This window comes from Chaetodon trifascialis, chromosome 1 (genome assembly GCF_039877785.1).
Source record: "Chaetodon trifascialis isolate fChaTrf1 chromosome 1, fChaTrf1.hap1, whole genome shotgun sequence".
NCBI lineage: Eukaryota > Metazoa > Chordata > Actinopteri > Chaetodontiformes > Chaetodontidae > Chaetodon > Chaetodon trifascialis.
This window is the reverse complement of record NC_092056.1, coordinates 12,795,831-12,815,562: the sequence shown is the minus strand read 5'-3', so window position 1 is coordinate 12,815,562 and position 19,732 is coordinate 12,795,831. Positions and strand designations below refer to the sequence as shown.

The 19,732-nt window shown below is 41.3% G+C and overlaps 1 protein-coding gene across 13 annotated transcripts in view; it reads left to right on the top strand.

Moving 5' to 3' along the window:
• tjp1a (tight junction protein 1a) overlaps positions 1-19,732 on the top strand; it is a 98,269-nt gene that overhangs the window by 52,607 nt on the left and 25,930 nt on the right. For 7 of the 13 annotated variants that reach the window (XM_070967855.1, XM_070967893.1, XM_070967884.1 and 4 more), the window contains 7 exons: positions 12,585-12,641; positions 13,674-13,798; positions 14,037-14,139; positions 14,402-14,729; positions 15,006-15,112; positions 15,796-15,964; positions 16,170-16,305. In XM_070967855.1, the coding sequence (XP_070823956.1) occupies positions 12,585-12,641; positions 13,674-13,798; positions 14,037-14,139; positions 14,402-14,729; positions 15,006-15,112; positions 15,796-15,964; positions 16,170-16,305 (1,025 nt within the window). The remainder of the gene's footprint in view (positions 1-12,584; positions 12,642-13,673; positions 13,799-14,036; positions 14,140-14,401; positions 14,730-15,005; positions 15,113-15,795; positions 15,965-16,169; positions 16,306-19,732) is intronic. The other 6 variants (XM_070967901.1, XM_070967865.1, XM_070967847.1 and 3 more) reach the window with 1 other exon arrangement.

The window sequence follows — 19,732 nt, the reverse complement described above, 5'->3', positions numbered from 1 at the left end:
TGCTGATGTTTTGACTGAGATGGATGGATGAAATGTCATATAACCCAAAGTCTTGGTTAGTCCCATGTTTCTTATCAAACAACCAGCCTAGCAAAGCTGGGACACTCCAAGCCAGCCCTGCGTCCTTTCTGGCAGGGCAAGGCAGGTCTCTGCAGGGATTTATCATTCCCACTGCAGGCACAGGGGATTTGACATAGGGTGTTTTGTGTGTGTGAGACAGAGAGAGCGAGATGGTGAGAGAGAGACAGGGGAAGAAGGGAGAGAGAGAGTGCATGTGGCAGCCGTGGCTCAGCTGGTTAGGGAAGAGAGAAAGAGGCTGGAACAGATTCATCCTAAGGCTTGTTGCCCTACATGCCTTTACACACACACACACACACACACACACACACACACACACACACACACACACACACACACACACACACACACACACACACACACTGCTGTGTGTCCATTTGCTTATCTTTTGCAGTGTTTGGAGTGTAGCACTGTCTTTTCTGTCTGGGAAACAGAGTTATCAGCCTGTGGAAGACACTGTCTGCTGTCTCAGATGATACACGGCACAATCATCACTAGCAGTAGCTGTGTGTAAATTTCCCAGATCTCATACTCCTGACAAGAAAATTTGCTTCTCTTTGAGACATTTTTTGCATCTAAATTGGCTTTACTTCAAACACTATCATATTGTTGATAATGGAAATGTTTTGCCTGCTAAATATAAATCTAGTTGTCATGCATCTATTAAAATCTATCCCCTCCCCCCACCTTTCATAAAACAACATGCATCATTTATTGTGTTCTCTCTCTGTGGTCTTCCATTGCCTTTCTCCAAATTTTGGCCCTGATTCTCTGTTAGTGTAAAATGAAACTAAAAAAAAAAAACATAATCATAACAAACATTAAACCTGCTGTTTTCTGCTTTTTGTATTGGTTTGCTTAAACCACTAGAGTTGAAACAGTGCCTGCGGTCTAATACAGTTCAAGAACTATAATCCAGTGAGCAGATGAACGTGATCACCTGACACAAAACACTACTTAACAGATGCAACAGCATAATATGCTGAGTATTTTTATGCAATCCTACCAAATTTTTAAAAATCAGCAACATTTACATTAACTGCACATGTGATCTAGCTTTCTCATGCCTCCTATACATGAAAACAAGATGAGAAGCAGTCAGTCGAGTCAGACCAGTGGGTCAAGCTCTCTCCCCCCACGTCGGCAGCAGACACATTATAATGCCTTCAGCTGTTTGGTTTTTTTTGTCTGATTGTCTTTTCACCTTATAAATAGAAGCTAATTTTAATTTTGAAGAAAATGAAAGAAACACAACAGCTGTTTGGATTTGTTCATTTGTTCATTTTCAGTGTTTATATAACATAGTTACATATCTGGAAATCTGCAGGGCACCATTTATTCTGAGTGATTGAGAATGGGCCTATATTATCTAACCTAACATTTATGTAATGTATCTGTATCCTACAAATTTGTTTAAACCAATTAGCATCTACATAACATGTACAGATGGCATGTTATATTGGGGGTTGGGAACCACTGGTATAGAGGAACATGGGTGGTTTTGTCACTAAAAATACACTCAAGGATACAGTATCACCCCTTTAAATCCTCTTCTCCTGTCTGAAGTATGATTAGGGAAATAAAAACACAAACAGACAACAGCAAGCAGTTACAGTATGACAGCAAGGGGTAATGAACGTTGCAAGGTGAGCCACATTGTTTTTTCTTTATTCTGTGCCAGTTTGCAGATGTTCCAAGTGTCGATGTTGAGGCTCAAAACATATTTCTCTTCACAGGTATGAACAATAGTATAAGACAGTACACAGATACTATAAAAGTTGATCAAAGAAAAGATTTGATGCATGTTGTATTTTCTAAATATAGATCTGTTCAGATGTCAGTCCTATTTGAATTGCTAAATGTGGACCTACTTAATGTTGACTGCACTATGCAGCTGTAAACAAAACCTCTGCTATCTGCAGATACTCAAAAGTAAAGGACTTGGATGTGTTTGCCTCATTTCTGTAGCCTGCTGTTGCCAACCCTCTGAAAACGCAGATGATGTTCATTTACTTACCGTGTGTACACCATGGAGTAACAAGATGATGAGGCTTCATTACAGATTTGCAACGTTCGTACTTTGCACATTGTAATTAGTGCATTAGGTACATCAGCGGATGTAAGCTTCCTCTCTAGTCGGGGTGCTAAGGAGTCCTTTTTGGATGTCATTAGAAGTCATTTACGTATTATCTTTGTGTGCTTTTGCGTCTTGTTAAAGAATGCATGCACCCCCTCCCTATCTCTCATCTCTTGGGGGAATGGTAATTATGTTGCCAGTTAAGTGCTGGGAAAATGGCGGCTCCAACAGTAACTCATTAATTCACTATAGATTTTGTCCCACAACATGTCTATTGTAGCCAAGTCCTCAGAAGGCTTGGGAATGCCATTGAGTGGGCTTGGCCTCATGTTTTATGGCACCACGTGACTCTGCAGAGTATGAGTTGTGGTTCAGAGTTGCGTAGTTAGAAAGATGTTTTGCAACTTGCAGTTCGTAAGGCGTCATGTTTTTACTTCTGTGTCAGATAGTCGTGCATGCTCCCAGTTTATGTTTGAACATTCAAATGCTGCTGCTCTTATCACCATAATCATGTATAATCTTTGCTGGTATATTGTAGTAGATGAGACTCTACATTTGTCCTCGGTGGTAGTTGCTAATTTTAGTCATCCTGTGTGTACCGTGGAGGCAGGCAAACATGAGCAGACTGAAAGACCCCTTGCTGAATCACCCCTTTGTTTAATATATGTGTGTGTGTGTGTGTGTGTGTGTGTGTGTGTGTGTGTGTGTGTGTGTGTGTGTGTGTGTGTGTGTGTGTGTGTGTGTCTGTGTCTGTGTCTGTGTGTGTGCGCGCGCGCATGCGCATTCCTGCTTGCCTATGAGGTACAGTTAGTGTCATCACTGTCAAACCCATCCTTAATGGAAAGCATCATTTGCAAAAAATGTGTTGGTTTCTTAACATTTACAACACAACACTGTCACTCCTATAACCTTTGAACGCCATGCGCTTGTCTATTGTCCTTTAATAACCTCTTATGCTCACTTGGTTTGTTGGCATGAAAAGTTCAGATTCCCACGGGCTCTACCATGCTGATACTTGCTCGGTCATTTTATTGTTATTAAGTGTGACCATGGCTATGGTGGGACAGCATGGCCCAAATATCATTTATAAACATCAGTTCAATATATTTTTGTTCTCTTGTTGCGTCTCTTCTAATATGTAGTTTAATTAATGTGGGTTCTGGACTTCTATGCAAGACTTTGGATTAATTGCTTGATTAAACTTCTGGTGAGATGTCAAGGGTCATTGTGGCTAATCAGTCTAATTATACAGGATTCAATTACAAGTATATTTAGGTCAGCAAAGGATTTGTAGTGTTGGTAATTTGACACGTTTTGTTTGTTGTCCATCTTGGATTTCAGCCTCTGAAATACTTAATACAATTAATCTCTTGTGACAAAATGTATCGCAACACATGACCTCCGTTAATTGTAGGCATTCACTTACACTGCATTAACTTATCTGAAACTTACCTTGCTTTTAAGCTCATTGTCATTAAGACAGGAGGGCCTTAAGGGGACAAAATGAAACAGAGGGAGATTGAGGCAGAAAGATCCAGAGAGTGAGGCGAGGAAAAGGCGAGGGAAACCGTTTGGAATGAGAAACAGGCAGAGTGAGAGAGTTGGGCCGTGTCTCCTTATCTACACATTCCTGTTGAGTGTGTGTGTGTGTGTGTGTGTGTGTGTGTGTGTGTGTGTGTGTGTGTGTGTGTGTGTGTGTGTGTGTGTGTGTGTGTGTGTGTGTGTGTGTGTGTGTGTGATGGGCGGGATAGGGTGGGAATACTGATAGTTGTGTGTACAGTGATTGGCTGAATCCAAAGGTTCCAGTGCTGGATCTGGTTATCATTCTGAATGCCTTGGCTTACAGTTTCTTTCCACTGACACAAAAACAAAGCACAAATGTAAAGTGCGCACATGTTTTTGTACAGGTTTTTGTGTATGTCTTGTATGCACATGTTCAGATACAGTCCACCAGAAACAGCACTGCACCTGTGTGTCCTTATAGCTTTCAGTACTCCCCACCAATAAACTCTCCTTCATATCAGCCCACATACATACTGATTCCGGTAGATAAGCAATTTGTGACACGCCAGAAAATGCTGATAACAGTGGCTGTTAGATATCAGTCAAGTTCTACTCATGATGCAGTTTCCCTCCACAACCTTCTAATCAGCCAAGAGCTCAGACAAAATGTCACCTTTTTAGGTTGTTGAATTTGATTGAATGGACAGATCACAGTAAGTAGAGACGTAATCCTGTATTAGATCAATTTTATTGGCTGTCCCAGTCTTGGACCTGTACCACCCTTCTCCACCTACACACCCCAAAGGAGAAAAAAGAAAACTGTTCCTTTTGGAAAAACATCTTCCAGGCCTTAAGTACTTGTATCACTCCTATGATAGGGGGCCCTCCAATCCCCAGAGTGAGAGCCGCTGTCTGAGAGGCTATTTGAAACTTTGAAGTTTGTGAGAAACCCACAGCTTGAATTAAACCGAAGGGAAGGAATGTGCAAAAGGGGAAAGTCAGTATCCCACCAGAAGTTACCGCTCTCCTCTTTGACCTCAACACTGCCTGTCTCTCTAGGCAAAGAACAATTCGTGTGGTTGAGCTGGGATGACTTTGCTGCTGGATAAGCTGCACATGAGATGCTAGCCTAGCCTAGCTTTGTGTCTGGGTCACTGGATAGCAGTGAACAGCCCGCTGCACATCAGTTCTTTGGAGCTGCACTGTGTTAAAATAATATTCCTCATGCCCATGGAGTAAAATTACTTCTAATTTTGCTTTGAGTTTATTAACATTGAGCATAATACATGAAGAAGTTTTATCTAATTAATCTCCCAATGACCAGGGATGGGATGATCCTTTTTCTTTCCTGATTTTTTGCTATCCTGGGAGCTGAGTGAGGTATAACCCAACCAATACCAGTGCTCTTTTTTATTTCTCAAAAAAAAAAAAAAAAAGTATATGTCACTGTGTGGTGCCGATTTTGATTAGTAATTCATCAAAGGAGGCTTTGTTTGGATCAATTGATTGATAGAGCCAGATTTATGCATATGTGATAACATCCTTATTACTTAATTGTACCAAAACTCTCAGCTAGCCTTGCAGTCTTGCAGAGTTATATATACGTCTTAGATAAATAGTAGGTTTTGACTTAGCTTGAGATAAAATGAAATAGTAAACCAGGTTTAGAATTTTTGTAACTACTTAAGCAAGAAAAAGTCATTAGTGGCAGATTTTTATTTAGCTCATGTGGTTTAAGGTGTGAGAAATGATAGATTATTCATCAGCTGTGAGACAGAGGCACATGAAAGACCCGTGCTCTGAGAAACATGCTTGCTGACATGACAGTGGTCTCAGTTTTGCATCCATCCATCCATCCATCCATCCATCCATCCATCCATCCATCCATCCATCCATCCATCCATCTATCCATTTCACTCTGTCTGCTTTCATGAGACAACAGCAGTAGACCTCAGTGGGAAGCATGGCTCAGATTAACGTTTTAATCCAAAAGCCTGGATTATAGGTTTTGTATTTTATTCCTACCCTCACTATTCTAGCAGTGATTCTGTGACAGATAGTTTTCAGTCAGAGGTGTTTGTGTGCGTGTGTGCATGCATGCATGTATGCACGTGTGTTATGTTGAGGAGAGTCCTGATGGAGGGGTTTTCAGGGAGCTGTATGACAGAGTGGAGCTGCTGTTTGAGACTAATTAACTCAAGCGTATTTGAGCACGTCAGCACAACAGTACATCATTGCTGACTGAGGCTCTGCATCATCATCATCATCATCATCATCATCGTCATCTGCCTATTGGCTACTTGCCCTCATCTGCACACCCATGTGTGTGCTCCCACTTGCAGCCCTCTCTCCTCCCATCACAGTCACAACCTGCCCTAAAAATGGCTGCTGCTGAATTCATCCGTTAATTACCCAAGGTGATGGCAGATATTTCATTGGGGTCTTTATTTCACATGCATTTCATAGGACGACACAGTACACGCTAATCTGAAAGAGAGAATGCAAAGGCTTACGTTAGTGGCTTTAATGCATTTGCATGTGTTTGCTGTTGAGTGCTTGCCCTCAAGAAAGAGCATGTGCGTGTGCCTCTAATTATGTGTTGTTTGAGTGCACTGCTGCCCCACTCCTTTCTTTGGGTCCAGTAAGACAGGAGATAGTTACTATGGACACAATTGCCCCAGTGACTGGAGAGCTGCTGGTACAGGGTGGTGGTTCTGTCAGAAGTGCCAGTCTAAATGTTACTGTCAGCTTTTCTTGACTCTCTTCTAATACATGCATCTACCCAGGTTTTGCTGCAGTGATTATGAGCTCTCTGCAGTACACCAGAATGACATATTAACTGTATTTATTTGTGCGATAAATGGCTGAATTCTTGACTTTTACCAATGAGTGCTTGCTATTGAGGTTGTGCATAGGTGTGTTTGATAGTGCTTGATAGCCATGAAGAATAAAACTAGGACCAACAGTGTGACCTTGGGGTATTTGAATCAAAACAGAGTGAGTTGAATCAACCACTTGCCCTCTGGAGTAACACATTCTTTAGGTTGCAGGACACTTAATGAGGTGAGCTATAGTAGGAGGAATTTTGAATAGTGAGCACAGGGATTTCTGTGGAAGCTGAAGCTATTTCCTGCAAACAGGAAGTGGAGTGTTTTCCTGTGGGTGCTGTGGCTGCTCTTGCTTACATCCTGCCTCAGGCTATCAGAGAAGAGCAGGCACACTGACCTAAAGCTTTGTCAGGATTTTACCTCACACTTGTCGTCATCTCTCTGCTGCAGCCACATTGCTCACTATTTCTCGCCATACCTCAGGATAATCTGATGTGAATAATGAATTGTTCTCTCGCAAAGGCAGAAATGCCAGTCCTCACCTATTCTTTCATGCTTTGTCTATACTCCTCCCACAGTTTCATCCTGTGTATTTTTGTCAAAAACTGCATCTTAGACTTTGTTTTTGATACGCCCACTGTATGAAGCATTCGTGTGGTTCAGAAGTTCGATGAAGGGAGGAGGTGAGTAATGGACAAGTGTACAACAGTTTTGTTGGCACTGATAAAGAGCTTTTATTGTGCTCCTGCTAAGCCTCCTCTCAGCTCATGACTTTACTTACAAGATGACCTCACTGTCACCTGCCGCTTTGTCAGTTTCCTTTTTAAGTCTAAGTAACTTTTTAAGAGATAAAACAAAGGTAGTTAAGGGTGTGTTTGACTGCACATGCCTCTGTGCTTCATTATTATTGTGTGCTCAATGTGCCCCAATGTGGATATATGACCCATGTCCACATGTTTGCGGCTACTTTTGGCTAAATGCTTTTGTTTCCCAAAAGGTCAGTGATACTCATCAGCGTACTTATTTGCTTGCAGAATGAATGGACAGAGTCTTAAGATGTTGGCATTGTGTGATCATTTTATGCAGATATTGTGTAAATGGGAACGTGTAATGACTAAAGATACTGAGAGGTATGTGTTGAAGACCTGCATGCTTGGCCTGACCCTATTTCTCCTAGCTTTCTGCAGCAGGTTATTAATGTCCTTTTCATCACTCATATTTCCAGTCAGTTCATCAGTATGCCCCAAAGAGCTGGATTAGTCTTTGCCTTTGAAGAGCCTGAGTGAGCTGTTATCATCTGTACTGGACTGTTAGTTATGGTGGGCCAGGCAGGGCCAAGCCAGGCTGGCTGTAGCTTGAACAAAGAGGCCCTGTAGTGTCAGATCATGGCCTCTGTGTGTGTGTGTGTGTGTGTGTGTGTGTGTGTGTGTGTGTGTGTGTGTGTGTGTGTGTGTGCGCGCGCGCATGGTAGACACACACATGTGTGTGATTGGTGGCTGCTCTTTGTTTCCCAGCCCAGGGCCTTGCTGGCCAGAGCTCAAGCCTGACTAATATGGATGTATAAATACACTAGGCTGCCGTCAGTTTGTGCAACATCAAGCACACCATTGTTTCACGCAGCTCTGTGACTTCAGAGATAAACCTCATCTTTTGTTCCCATCAGTATTTTTATTATTTCTTTACTCCAGAAAATGAGACACACTTGCGTTCATATTTGTTTTGGCCCTACGTGTTCTGTGATCTTTGCTTTTTTTGCGTGATGACTAAAATATTCCTGTAACAAAATACACGAGATAACCAAATTACCATGTGACACTGAGCTACAGCTTGTAAGATCTTTTCCACGCAGAAAATTCCTCTCTGTGGATTTTAGTCTTATGAAACATAAGACCACGTTGGCCTCAACCTTTCCTCATCCACGTCAGACTTTAATTAGCTGCTGAAATTCACTTGATTAAAGTAAAGTGTTTTTTTCTCAAATAGTAAAGCTAAGATCACACCTGACTTGTGCTCTTTGACTGTCTGCTTTCTACCCTACTTATACCTCACACTCAATCAGCCAGCCTGTTAATCATCACTTCACATTGCAGTGATTAATTACTGTAATAATGTCATCTGAGAGTCAGAGCTACAGTCCCAATAGAATAAATATTCTAAGCCTATGAGACAGACAGCTTCTCTCTCCTTAACTGTCTTGGCTGTCACCAGTTTACCAGATGGGTTCATCAGTAGAGAGCCTGCTTTTTTACATAAAAACAGACGATGGGAATTAATATCCGACCTCCATCCAAACAAAACTACACATGCTGCTTTGCACCATTGAAAATACTAATATGTGTGATATTGTTATAATTCCATTTGATTGATTAAAACCAAATCAAGCAACGGAATGAGCAATTACTTTAAATGAATTATTTTAATTTAATAGGAAGTGTGACTGCCATGTTGCAGTATGTAGTGTATTTGACAGAAAATCACCCTTTCTCCATTATAGCACCCACTCAGATGTTAATTTGATATTAGATTGAAGCCAGCCTATTAATCTGCACGTCTCATGTTTTTCCTATGACTCATACACCTGACCTATGGCCTCTTATAATGCAATAATGTCTACTCCCCCATGGCTCATACGCTCACTGTGTTTGACCAGCCTTTTGATGGGGTTTAGATTTGGTCAGAGGCTGAAAGAGACAAGGGAGCAGAGAAGAGAATGGACAATGTCACCTCTACAGTTTTATGTATCCTGTTTGTTGGTACCATATATGTATGTTGTGTAAGCAGCCCACAACCTTGCTCTCATCCTCCTCCTCCCTCTCCCTGCCTATCAGTGCAACCCACAGTTCAAGGACAAGGCCACCTGCCTCCCTGACCGCCTGGTCACATGACCCCAGCACGCAGTTGTTTCTCATGGTGTAGCCCCCCCCCTTCCGTCTGCCTGCACTGTTGGATGAATGAATGGATGAACGGATGGATGAATATATCACAAAAAACTTTAGAGGAATGGATGTGTTTGGGAATGTTGGGGGGTGCCTTGGTTAAATGGGTCAGGTCTCTTCACACAATAGTGGCATTACTGTGGGAGTGGTAGGGGCAGACAGGGGGAATAGAGAGGGGGAACACCCAAGCCCTCTGTGCCAATTATGGACATAAATAACATCCACACAGAGCTGCTGTGGAAATTGGGGTCAAAGGGTTAACTGTGTATTCTAGAGGTTCAGGCCAACTGAACTGAACAGAGTGATTGAGGCACAAACCCAGATTAGGAGAAGTACAGTAAGTGTAGTGTCTACAGGGCCAGACCCATACTTGGGTTCAGGATCCAGACTGAAGTGACCTTTGTTAAAACAGCACATGTGGCTGCTTTGGTAGGGATGTGATGGTTAGGTACCCAATGAGACAATGAAATATGCTCCAGGAAGTCCAGTTGGAGTAACAAATAGATGCATTTAAAGGCTTATCAATTCCAAAACACTGCACAGCAGTTTGTAATACTGACATATTGCTGGATTTTGCAACTCTGGATAGTCATGGCAGCAACAATTTTATCTTGCATAAAGACAGCCATGAGTTAAACAGGAAAAGGATTCACTTTACGAGTAATCCATGTGCGAACGTGCAGCTGAATTCGTCAGCACAGCTCCTTGTCGGATGATGTTGGGTTGTAACAGAATTTGAGGCCAGTGCAACTTTTTTCCCCAGGCGCTGGAGCCCCCTGAAATGGCACCCCCACTGTGCTGACGGAGTGACTCATTCAAGTGAAGGGGCAGCCTGCGTCAAAACAAAGCCTTAATCGATTCAGCATCTTCTTGCTTTGAAACATCATAAACATATTTAAAGGAGCTGAATCTGTGATCTTCTCTTCTACTTGTCAAATGTCTGAATGCCCTTTCCCCTCATACAGTGTGGGCTGTAATAACCTGTAGGTCACCACATCCATCTGGATATTAACTTGAGAGTTAAATACCATTACTCATTTAAAAGGTTATGAGGGAAATATGTGAACTCAAATTACTCCTAACTTTAATGTGGATATGGACAATAATCTAGTTTTGGCCTGCAACAAAAGCTTGTTTGTTGCATTGACAGTATTGATTAATCTGACTGATGAATCAGTTAATTATCTATAAATGTTAGAGAACAGTGAATAGATGCCCACTGCTAGTTCCCACAGATGGAGATGATATTCATATTGCTTGTTTTGTTCTATCAATAGTGCAAAACCCAAACAAATTAAGTTTATTTTATTTTAAGATGCAGCTCACATTTGCATTTTTGCTTGGAAAATGACTCAAATCAATTATTCAAAACAGCAATTGATTTTCTTTTGATCGCATAAACTGCTTTATTGCTGAAGCACTCATTTTAAAAGTTTCTTGTTTGAAAGTCAACTGACAGGTTATTTTTATCAGGTCTAAACAAATTTAGCTTCCTTGGAAATCTGTGTTCTCCTCTTTGTATTATGTTGTGTATTTTTTCTAAACTGCAGTATTATGTGGCTTGTCAACAAACACAAGACACTCTCATCAGCTGGCTCTTACCATGTGTCCTCATCACATACAGTTGGCAGCATTGCAGTGTCAACCTGCTGTGCACAGTGTAGTTGGGTTAAAGGAAGGTGATGACAGTAACGATAATGATGATGTCGAAGATGATGGGTGAGATGGTTTGGGGATTAGGTGATGATTAAGGGGTGAGGGAGTGAGATTATCACGATGATAGGGTGGAAAGATGACATGGTGTGTTATTTTAGAAAGCTGATTATAGAAGTTGTAGTAAATGAGCACCCTGCCACGTGTGGTGGTGTTTATGTCTCTTCCTTCCCCTGCCACATTGGACTGTGCTCAGCACTTTGCCACAGACAGCTGTACCATCACTCCCTGCAGGCAGACAGACTGGACAGCAGCGTTACTTCATCAGCTGGAGGGAAGCAGAGCAAAGCTGTAATTTAAGCTGGGCACATATCACTCTGAGAGTTAAAAAACAGTGCTTTGAGACACAAATTGAGGAGTATATGTTTGACCCAATAGTAGTAACATTATCTCATTTGCTGAGCTGCTTGTGGAGTAACCATCCTCAAAATGAAATACTGACAGACTAGCACATAGATAAAATTAAAAAGACAGCTTATGCTAAAGATGAGTGCTGCACGTAAGACAAACCTGTGTGATGTAACTGAATTAGAGAGTGAGTGAAAGCAAAAGATGCCTGTCTAGCATCAGTTTAATCCAGTGTGGCAGGTCAGAGGAGCAGCTAAATACCTTCTTTGCTTCAGCTCTCTCAGATGACCCAGCCAGGAATAGGAATGTTCACTCTGTCTTCTGAATCTCAGTCCGTCTCTGCCGGGTGTTTACTTATGCTGCTGTCATTCATAATCTTCTCACATGTAGACTTTTAGGGCTCCAGGACTTAGCTGTGCAAATAAGCAATAGAGTCTACCTTGCTGGTAGCCAGACAACAACTCTGTTGGCTGAAACTGAACAGGATATTGAAACTCTAAATGTGAAAGTCATTTTTAAACTGCCACTCTTATCTAAAGCTACATATAACCGTTGTTTTGATTTGTTGCCAAATTTAATGAGTCATTGACAGTTTGTGTGTTATTAATGCGTGTCTATACGCTAGTTAAATGTGCCCTCATTGAGTTAGTACTTCACTTCTTTATAGGAACAAAAAACATTGCTAAATACATACGTACAAAAAAATCACATATTATAAAACCTGCAATTATTTTCTTAAGTTTTAATTGGTTGAATCATGTTCAAACCTGTTGTAAGAAATGTGAAACACATCTCAAGCGAGAGTAAGATAACTGTGAAGAATTTCATCTTACATGCAGTTCTATGAAAAGCCACATGATGTATTTTGATGGACACTTGCAATGGTCACTTTGTCCTCACACTTTCAGAGAGCTTTTAGCTATAAACATTTTTGAAGGGGTACCCCTCATATATCTAAAAGGCATTAGATAATTCAAAGTAATGCAGTCCACCACTAGCTACTGCCTAAAATTGACCATGGAGTTGGGTCAAATTTGGATACATACATATATGCTATTTAATTGACCTGAAGATACTGATCCTTTGCCTCTTGTGTTTCAGAGTGCAGCGATGGAGGAAACGGTCATATGGGAACAGCACACAGTGACCCTTCACAGGGTAAGTGTTTACAGCTTTTTAGTCCACTGTCCCCTTTCTTCTCTTGTCTTTTTCCTCTCTCTGCCTGTTTCTGGCTTCATAATCCTGCACTATGTCTTGTGTGTTCTTCACTCTTTCCTCCCTGTTTCTCTCTGTCCTCTACCCATACATCTCTTGTCTCTCTCTGTACTGAGAGGGCCAGCTGTAGCAGCAGGATGTGTGGAGCAGAAACAATAGTCAAGGAACCCAGATGGCAGGAAACAAGGCTAAGGAAGACAGAAATCAGCATTCACTTCCTTACTACTTCATTTCACTTCCTTCCTGCTGGCAACATACTCTTCTCCTTAACACAACTCCAGGGAAAAGAAAGGGATGATAGTTTTACTCCATGTGGTTTTTGTGCCTTGTAAAGTCACATGTAATTATGATAAATTATACTAACCTCTCAACCTCAGTGAAATCGGTGTATATGACTGATTACCTCCTTTGGCACAATCAGCATCATCAGGTTAACTGTAAAACTATTCAAAACCATATTCCCCCAGACATTGCTGATAAATTAATATACTCATTGTCTTGAATTTCTGAATGTACTTTACTTAAACCCTTAGTTAGTTGATGACATTGTGCTGTTGGATTGTGAAGAGCACCTGTCTAGACTGGCCTGCTTGTTGTAATCTAATTAGCAGCGGCTTTATTGAGGTTGAAGGAACAGCGCAGTGTGGCCTGCGGTTCTCAGCCTTGTGACTCTCCTGTGTTGTTGTGGTTGTATGATTAGCCATTTACATCACATGGCTGACTCGCTTGCGCTGGCTGCATAAAACACAGCAGTCCTCAAAACCTCCATTGGAAAATAGAAATAACTTGCAAATGCATAACCTGACCACAAACCCTCTTTCATTGCATAGAACACATTACATTGCTTTACTTAAATAACAGTTTCATTGATAATTAATCTCCAGAGAACCTACTAGCCTGTTTTTGTTTACAGCAAAGCCTGGGAAAAGTCTAACATATTAGCCAGTCGGTAATCAGTAAGTTCTGTGTGTATAGGCCCCAGGCTTTGGGTTTGGTATTGCCATCTCAGGGGGGCGAGACAACCCTCATTTCCAGAGTGGGGAGACGTCCATTGTGATATCTGATGTGCTGAAAGGAGGTCCTGCGGAGGGACTGCTACAGTAAGTCTTTTACTTTTGTCATCTATTTTGTCATCTGCCTTTTTTAATATGTGCAGACCAAAGGGTTGTAGGAGTGCTGTTAGTTTGACCTCGGTATTAGTTAAAGTAAGATCCTACTCGATGTTTCCCCCATTTCATGTTATTCTATATAAATGTTTGTCATGTTGTTATGTATTTCTAGACTGACATTGATCTCTAGAACTATTGTTAATTGATTTTTTTTGTTTGTTTGTTTCAGGGAAAATGATCGAGTGGTGATGGTCAATGCAGTCTCTATGGACAATGTAGAACATGCCTACGCTGTGCAACAGCTCCGAAAGAGTGGCAAAAATGCAAAGATAGTAAGTTTGACACTGATGGTATTTACAAAACTTAAGTTGAAATTGTGTGAATCGTAGTGATTTGTCTGTTCAGATTTGTCTCTTTGTCTATTCATTTTTTCTATAAAATGTAAACATAACATGATTTCACGATTGGTTCCACTCACCTCTAATTGCTGTTTGACATTAGAGAAAGATGATGACACTGTCATGTGTACCTGAGCTGTGAGGAAGACCATAATAACTGCCTTTTTAACAGTCATAACTTTCCGTCTATTCCAAGACTATTCGCCGGAAAAGGAAAGTGCAGATTCCTGTTTCTCGGCCCGGGGACAGGGAGACAATGTCAGAGCATGAGGAAGAGGACAGTGATGAGGATGATGGCTATGAGCACCACAGTGGTCGTGGTGGCCGAAGTGCCTATGAAGGAGCAAGCGGAGGCACGAGCACTGGCAGGCGTCCCGACCGCGAACGTAGCAGCAGCGGCAGACGGGATCACAGTGCCTCACGGGAGCGGAGCGTCTCACCGCGCTCTGACCGCCGATCTCAAGCCTCATCTGCTCCACCCAGGCCTGCCAAGGTCACCCTTGTCAAGTCCCGCAAAAATGAAGGTGGGCAACACAATGTCCAAGAACCTGAGAAGTTAACTATGCGTATTGTGGATACAACCAGTTTATATAAAATTCTAAAAATATTGTAAAGACTGAAAACATTGTGTAAAAGAGATATATGTACATATAAGACAACAAATTCTGGAGTTTCTCAACTTAACTTACGTTCACAGTTAAGGTCAATCAGAACATTTAGTCTGTTAATCTTTTTTACAGAGAACAAACAATGGTTTAATTGATTCGCGCTGTTAATATTGCATTGTTGTCCTCTGAAAGCAGAATATGGATTGCGGTTGGCCAGCCACATATTTGTGAAGGACATCTCCCCTGAGAGCCTTGCTGCCAGAGATGGAAACATCCAGGAGGGAGATGTTGTACTTAAGGTGAGAGACAAGAGAGTGTTTGCATGAATGAGCCTATAAGTAATATAGGGGTTTTAAAAGTGGGTAAAACACTGAAATGGGGAAATAAACTGATGAAGAGATTATTAGCATGAATGTGGAAGATGAATATGTAAAGAAGTGCCTTTAAATGGGGTGAAAGAGAAAGATATTCTTCTGACTGAAAACTTTCACTGGTGTGCTGTGGTAATCTGTGAGCTGCTGAAAGTGGATCGCAGAGTGAGGTCACAGTTCATTAGTATGCAGGCTCACCAGCAGGAATACCACACATTCCATTATTCCTTTGAATTTTTATCCACTCAATCTCTGAGGAGGGAAAAATCCTCCTCCACAGTAAAGAGATGCATTCAAAATCCAATTTAGTGTATCATTTGTTCTGAAGAGAGGCAGAGGTGTTTTCCAGTTGAGCTGTGATTGGAGGACAAACATCCCACACCTAATTATACTATACATTTTCAAACTTGTCCGTAACCTCCTGTACTTCTCCTTTCTTAAGATTCATTATTGTTAATGTGAGGGTGAACTAGGTCGTTTCCAATTCCTCTTTGCCTTGTGACGATAACCTAGTTTTCAAAAGCACATTGTGGGCCCTTCAGAAAAATTATGAAGTGAAGTTAACTTGTCTATTCAGTTCTTTTACTGACCCGCTCGTCTTCCTCTGGCAGATCAATGGCACAGTTACGGAGAACCTATCACTGATAGATGCCAAGAAGCTGATTGAGAGGTCAAAGGGCAAGTTGAAGATGGTGGTGCAGAGAGATGAGCGAGCCACGTTGCTCAACATTCCCGACCTTGATGACAGCATCCCATCAGCCAACAACTCCGACAGAGATGGTGAGACAACAGACATTGTTGCATTGCCATGTTGCATGCAGCTGGCATGTGACTGCACAAGCTATGACTGCCAAAAAAAACTAATTTGTAATGTTTGAAACACTGATATGGAATAATTTCAACCCTACATTTTTTTCTTGTGTTAACTCGATCTTGATTTACACCATTGACTAATGCTCATGCATATTTAATTTGAAATTCGCAGACATTTCAGAAATACATTCACTGACATCAGACCATTCCAATCGATCCCATGGGCGAGGTAGTCGATCACGTTCGCCTGACAGGCCCGAACCTTCGGACCACCTCCGTCACTCCCCTCGGCAGATCAGCAATGGCAGGTAAGCGAAATACACATGCACACTTCTGACTGCAAATCTGGTCATAGGGCACAACTGTCACACATGCCCCAGTCATACATCCATACTCTCACCGCTCCAGCTTCATACATCATGTTCACACCCACAGGTTAGTGGGTGCTGAGTAAGTACCTTGCACCACTGATGCATAAATCAATAAAGACACTGCATGCATAAACCATCACACTCCCTCTGGAGCTATCACAGAGTTCCAATAATACCTTTCTCTAGGAGAGAACTGGGGAGGAGAGGAAGGATTGATTCATCTCCACTCGGTGGACTGAGGTCTTGTTTTGAAAGTATAATAGATCTATTAACCGTTTTCTGACTAGAGAATCACATTCAAATGGTATAAGTTAGTCTCAGCTTTATACGATTACTCACTAAATCATGCAGAGCTTGGTTTATTTGCTATTTAACACACATTTTTCTTGTATTGTTGGTACTCATGTAAGTGGCCTCAACTTAAGTGCTCAAAATAGGATCTGTATTTTGTAGTGCTGTCAGTCGATTAAAATATTTAATCTCATGAATGTCATCGTTAACTCGTGATCAATTACACATTTTTATCTATTCTAAATGTCCCTTGAATTAGCATTTTAATACTGTTATCAGCATGGAAAAGTGGATAGGCTTGCTTTGTGCAAATGTTTTTTATTGAAAACAACAAGGTGTAGTGTTATATTTCACACTAACATTCTCACTTTGAGCAGTCATTCACATTTGAGTGAATCAAATCTGACACAATTTAACACTGTCAATAAACAGATGACAAAAAAATGAACACTTGGTTACAATAAAGCCCCTTCAACAACCCTTTCTAAGGGATCAAAATAGGGTGACACAAGATAAAGTTACAAAGTGCACATCATTGTAAACTAGGACTCAGGCTATAGTGCAGTTAAACCATGGCTTAAACTTTCCTTACATAAGTTTCCTTTGAGCATAATAGCATCCATATGCCTCTGTTGAAAGCCATCCATTGTCGCCTGGTTTTGACAAGGAGGCAGCGGAGAATTCACCGTATGTTTGGCCATCAAGTGGTATTTCAGACTGGATGCACTACGGTGGTAATTCAATTCACACCGACAATACACACAAATAACTTTGGTCTTGTCAGTTGACCCATCTGGCAACTTTATGAAACTAAACTTTCCATTCAGAATCTTGTTCGCATCCAATTTGGCGTTTCGCGCTTGACATCCACACAAACCGGTAGCCCAAACAGACCAAACACGCGCGCGGGGTGTACCTGTTGTTTTGTTTCCGGTTTACAATCGGATCCTGTAGTTTTTCTTACGTTACTAGCAGTGGCCACAGCTTATAAAAAACTACAAGTTCACTAGGTCACAAAGAGCGTTCATCTCGCAATAAAAAAAATGACGCTGTTAAAATTGATTTGCGCGATATTTTTTGACAGCAGTAGTATTTTCTAATGCTTGCAATGTCATTTGATAGCTGCTCTGCATATACCCTGAACATATGATGTTCTATTCCCTCTCTTCATTCTAATGTCCATACTGCCTCTTTGTCCTCCTCTTTTCTTACCACCAGTTGGAGCTTCCAGTAAGTTATCTTTATCATTGTTTAGAGTCTGTGTAGCTTCTTCGTCGCTGTCAAACACATAGATGGCAAAGGAGAGCTGGAGGAATGACATGCCAGTAAAACTAGTTTCTCTCATTTAGTGTGGAGCTTGGGCATTGTAAGCTTGCTAGGTAAGAGCAAGATACTGAGCTTGGTTGAATGGGTCAAGATTGGCTGCAAGGACAAAAGACAGAGGATATGTTGCTGGTTTATGTTCACAGCAAATGGTTCTGTTAGATACTTTGATGCAGGATTGGGTATTGAATCAGGGCACTGAATCCAAGCTGCCTTCAAGCATTTGTTCTGGATTGAACTGTCAAGAGTCTTGTATAACCAGACCTCCATTTCATCATGTTTATATGGGCCTTTGGGAGCAGACACAGTGGGCTGTCATACTCCAAACTCCCAAAAAAAAAGATGCTACAGAGACCTTATTTGTTGCCAGACAGAAAACTCACAAGATGTGCTATTTCTGGTAGCAGTTATTTTCAAACTTGTTGTTAATCAAATGGAGGATTTTTCTCCAGACTTCTGTGTTCTTGATGAGATGGAGGTCTGACCACGATACAGCCAAACCTGCGGTTTATAACAAACTCTTCCAAAAGGACAAAATGTGTTACTGGACCAGGTATATTCAAACTCAAATGCAACTGAAAAACAGCTGCCTTATTGACACATTACTTACATTGTTTGTTCTGCACAGAGCACACTCTTAAAACAGCTGTTGTAGCTGCAGGATGTTTGCTCAGTTTGCCGCTGCTAGTTTATCTTTCTGGCTTGTTAGTTGCTTGTCAGTGATGTCATCTATGACTAGATTGACCTCCTGTGCTGCCATTTCATTACATGGTACATTGTGTCAGACTGTTGAGTAACCTTGCTTGTTTCAATGCAGGAGGGCAGGTTCACTGTTGCACAGATTACTTCCAATGTAAGTGAATGCATTCCACTGAGGCCAGTATGTGTTGTAATATTTTTGTTGCTCTTTCCCTGAATCAGCATTTATCTTTGTGAACCAAAAATACAGCGTGTCTGCCCAGAAGTAAGAAGACTAAAAATTAAGTCAGTCATTTTGTATGACTGGTTAATCTCGTAAACACATGAATTGTCAGAAGAGGAGTTGCACCTGCTTCTCATGTGGTTGTGGGTTAAGAAGTAACTGAGGAAATGATAGTCTAACTGTCACTAGACTATGATGTAAGGCAGTGTTTTTACTATCTCCCAGTTTAGGAGGGGAAAAAGGAATTTGACATACTTCCCACAGTGCTTTGCCCCAAGCCAGATGGTTTGCTTAACCTGATTGGCTGCAGGGCTTAGAGACATTCTTTTGCCTACAGCACGACGCTGTGCCGTGTTTTTGAACACAAGCGATCATCATCTCAGTCAGCATAAGTGTACTTTGTGCACTTGCAAAAGGCTGTCTGTGTTGTCTCTCAAGGAATCGAACCAAAATCCTCATAATAAGCGCCATGGTTCATCTTACAGATACATTTGTGTGAGTAATTAGTTTCTGTTTTTAAAATGTTGTTTATTTTTTTGTTGATATGTTTAATTATCAGATTGGTAGTTTGCAAGAAATTTTGCCATTGGGTGATTTGTTTGTTTTTTCAAAAGAGTCATTAGTATATCTAGTCAGTTTTCTTATAGTTAGTTTTGCTCTGTCAATATTTTGAAGCTTGTGGGTGGATGTGAAATTATAGCATCCGGGACTATTATGCAGCAGAGAGATTCTGTACTATTTTTTGTATTATTTGTTGATGTCTGTCTGCGTAGCCACATCTCTCCCACCCCTTCAGGTTTTCTGTCTCTCACTCACTTGCTCTCTCTT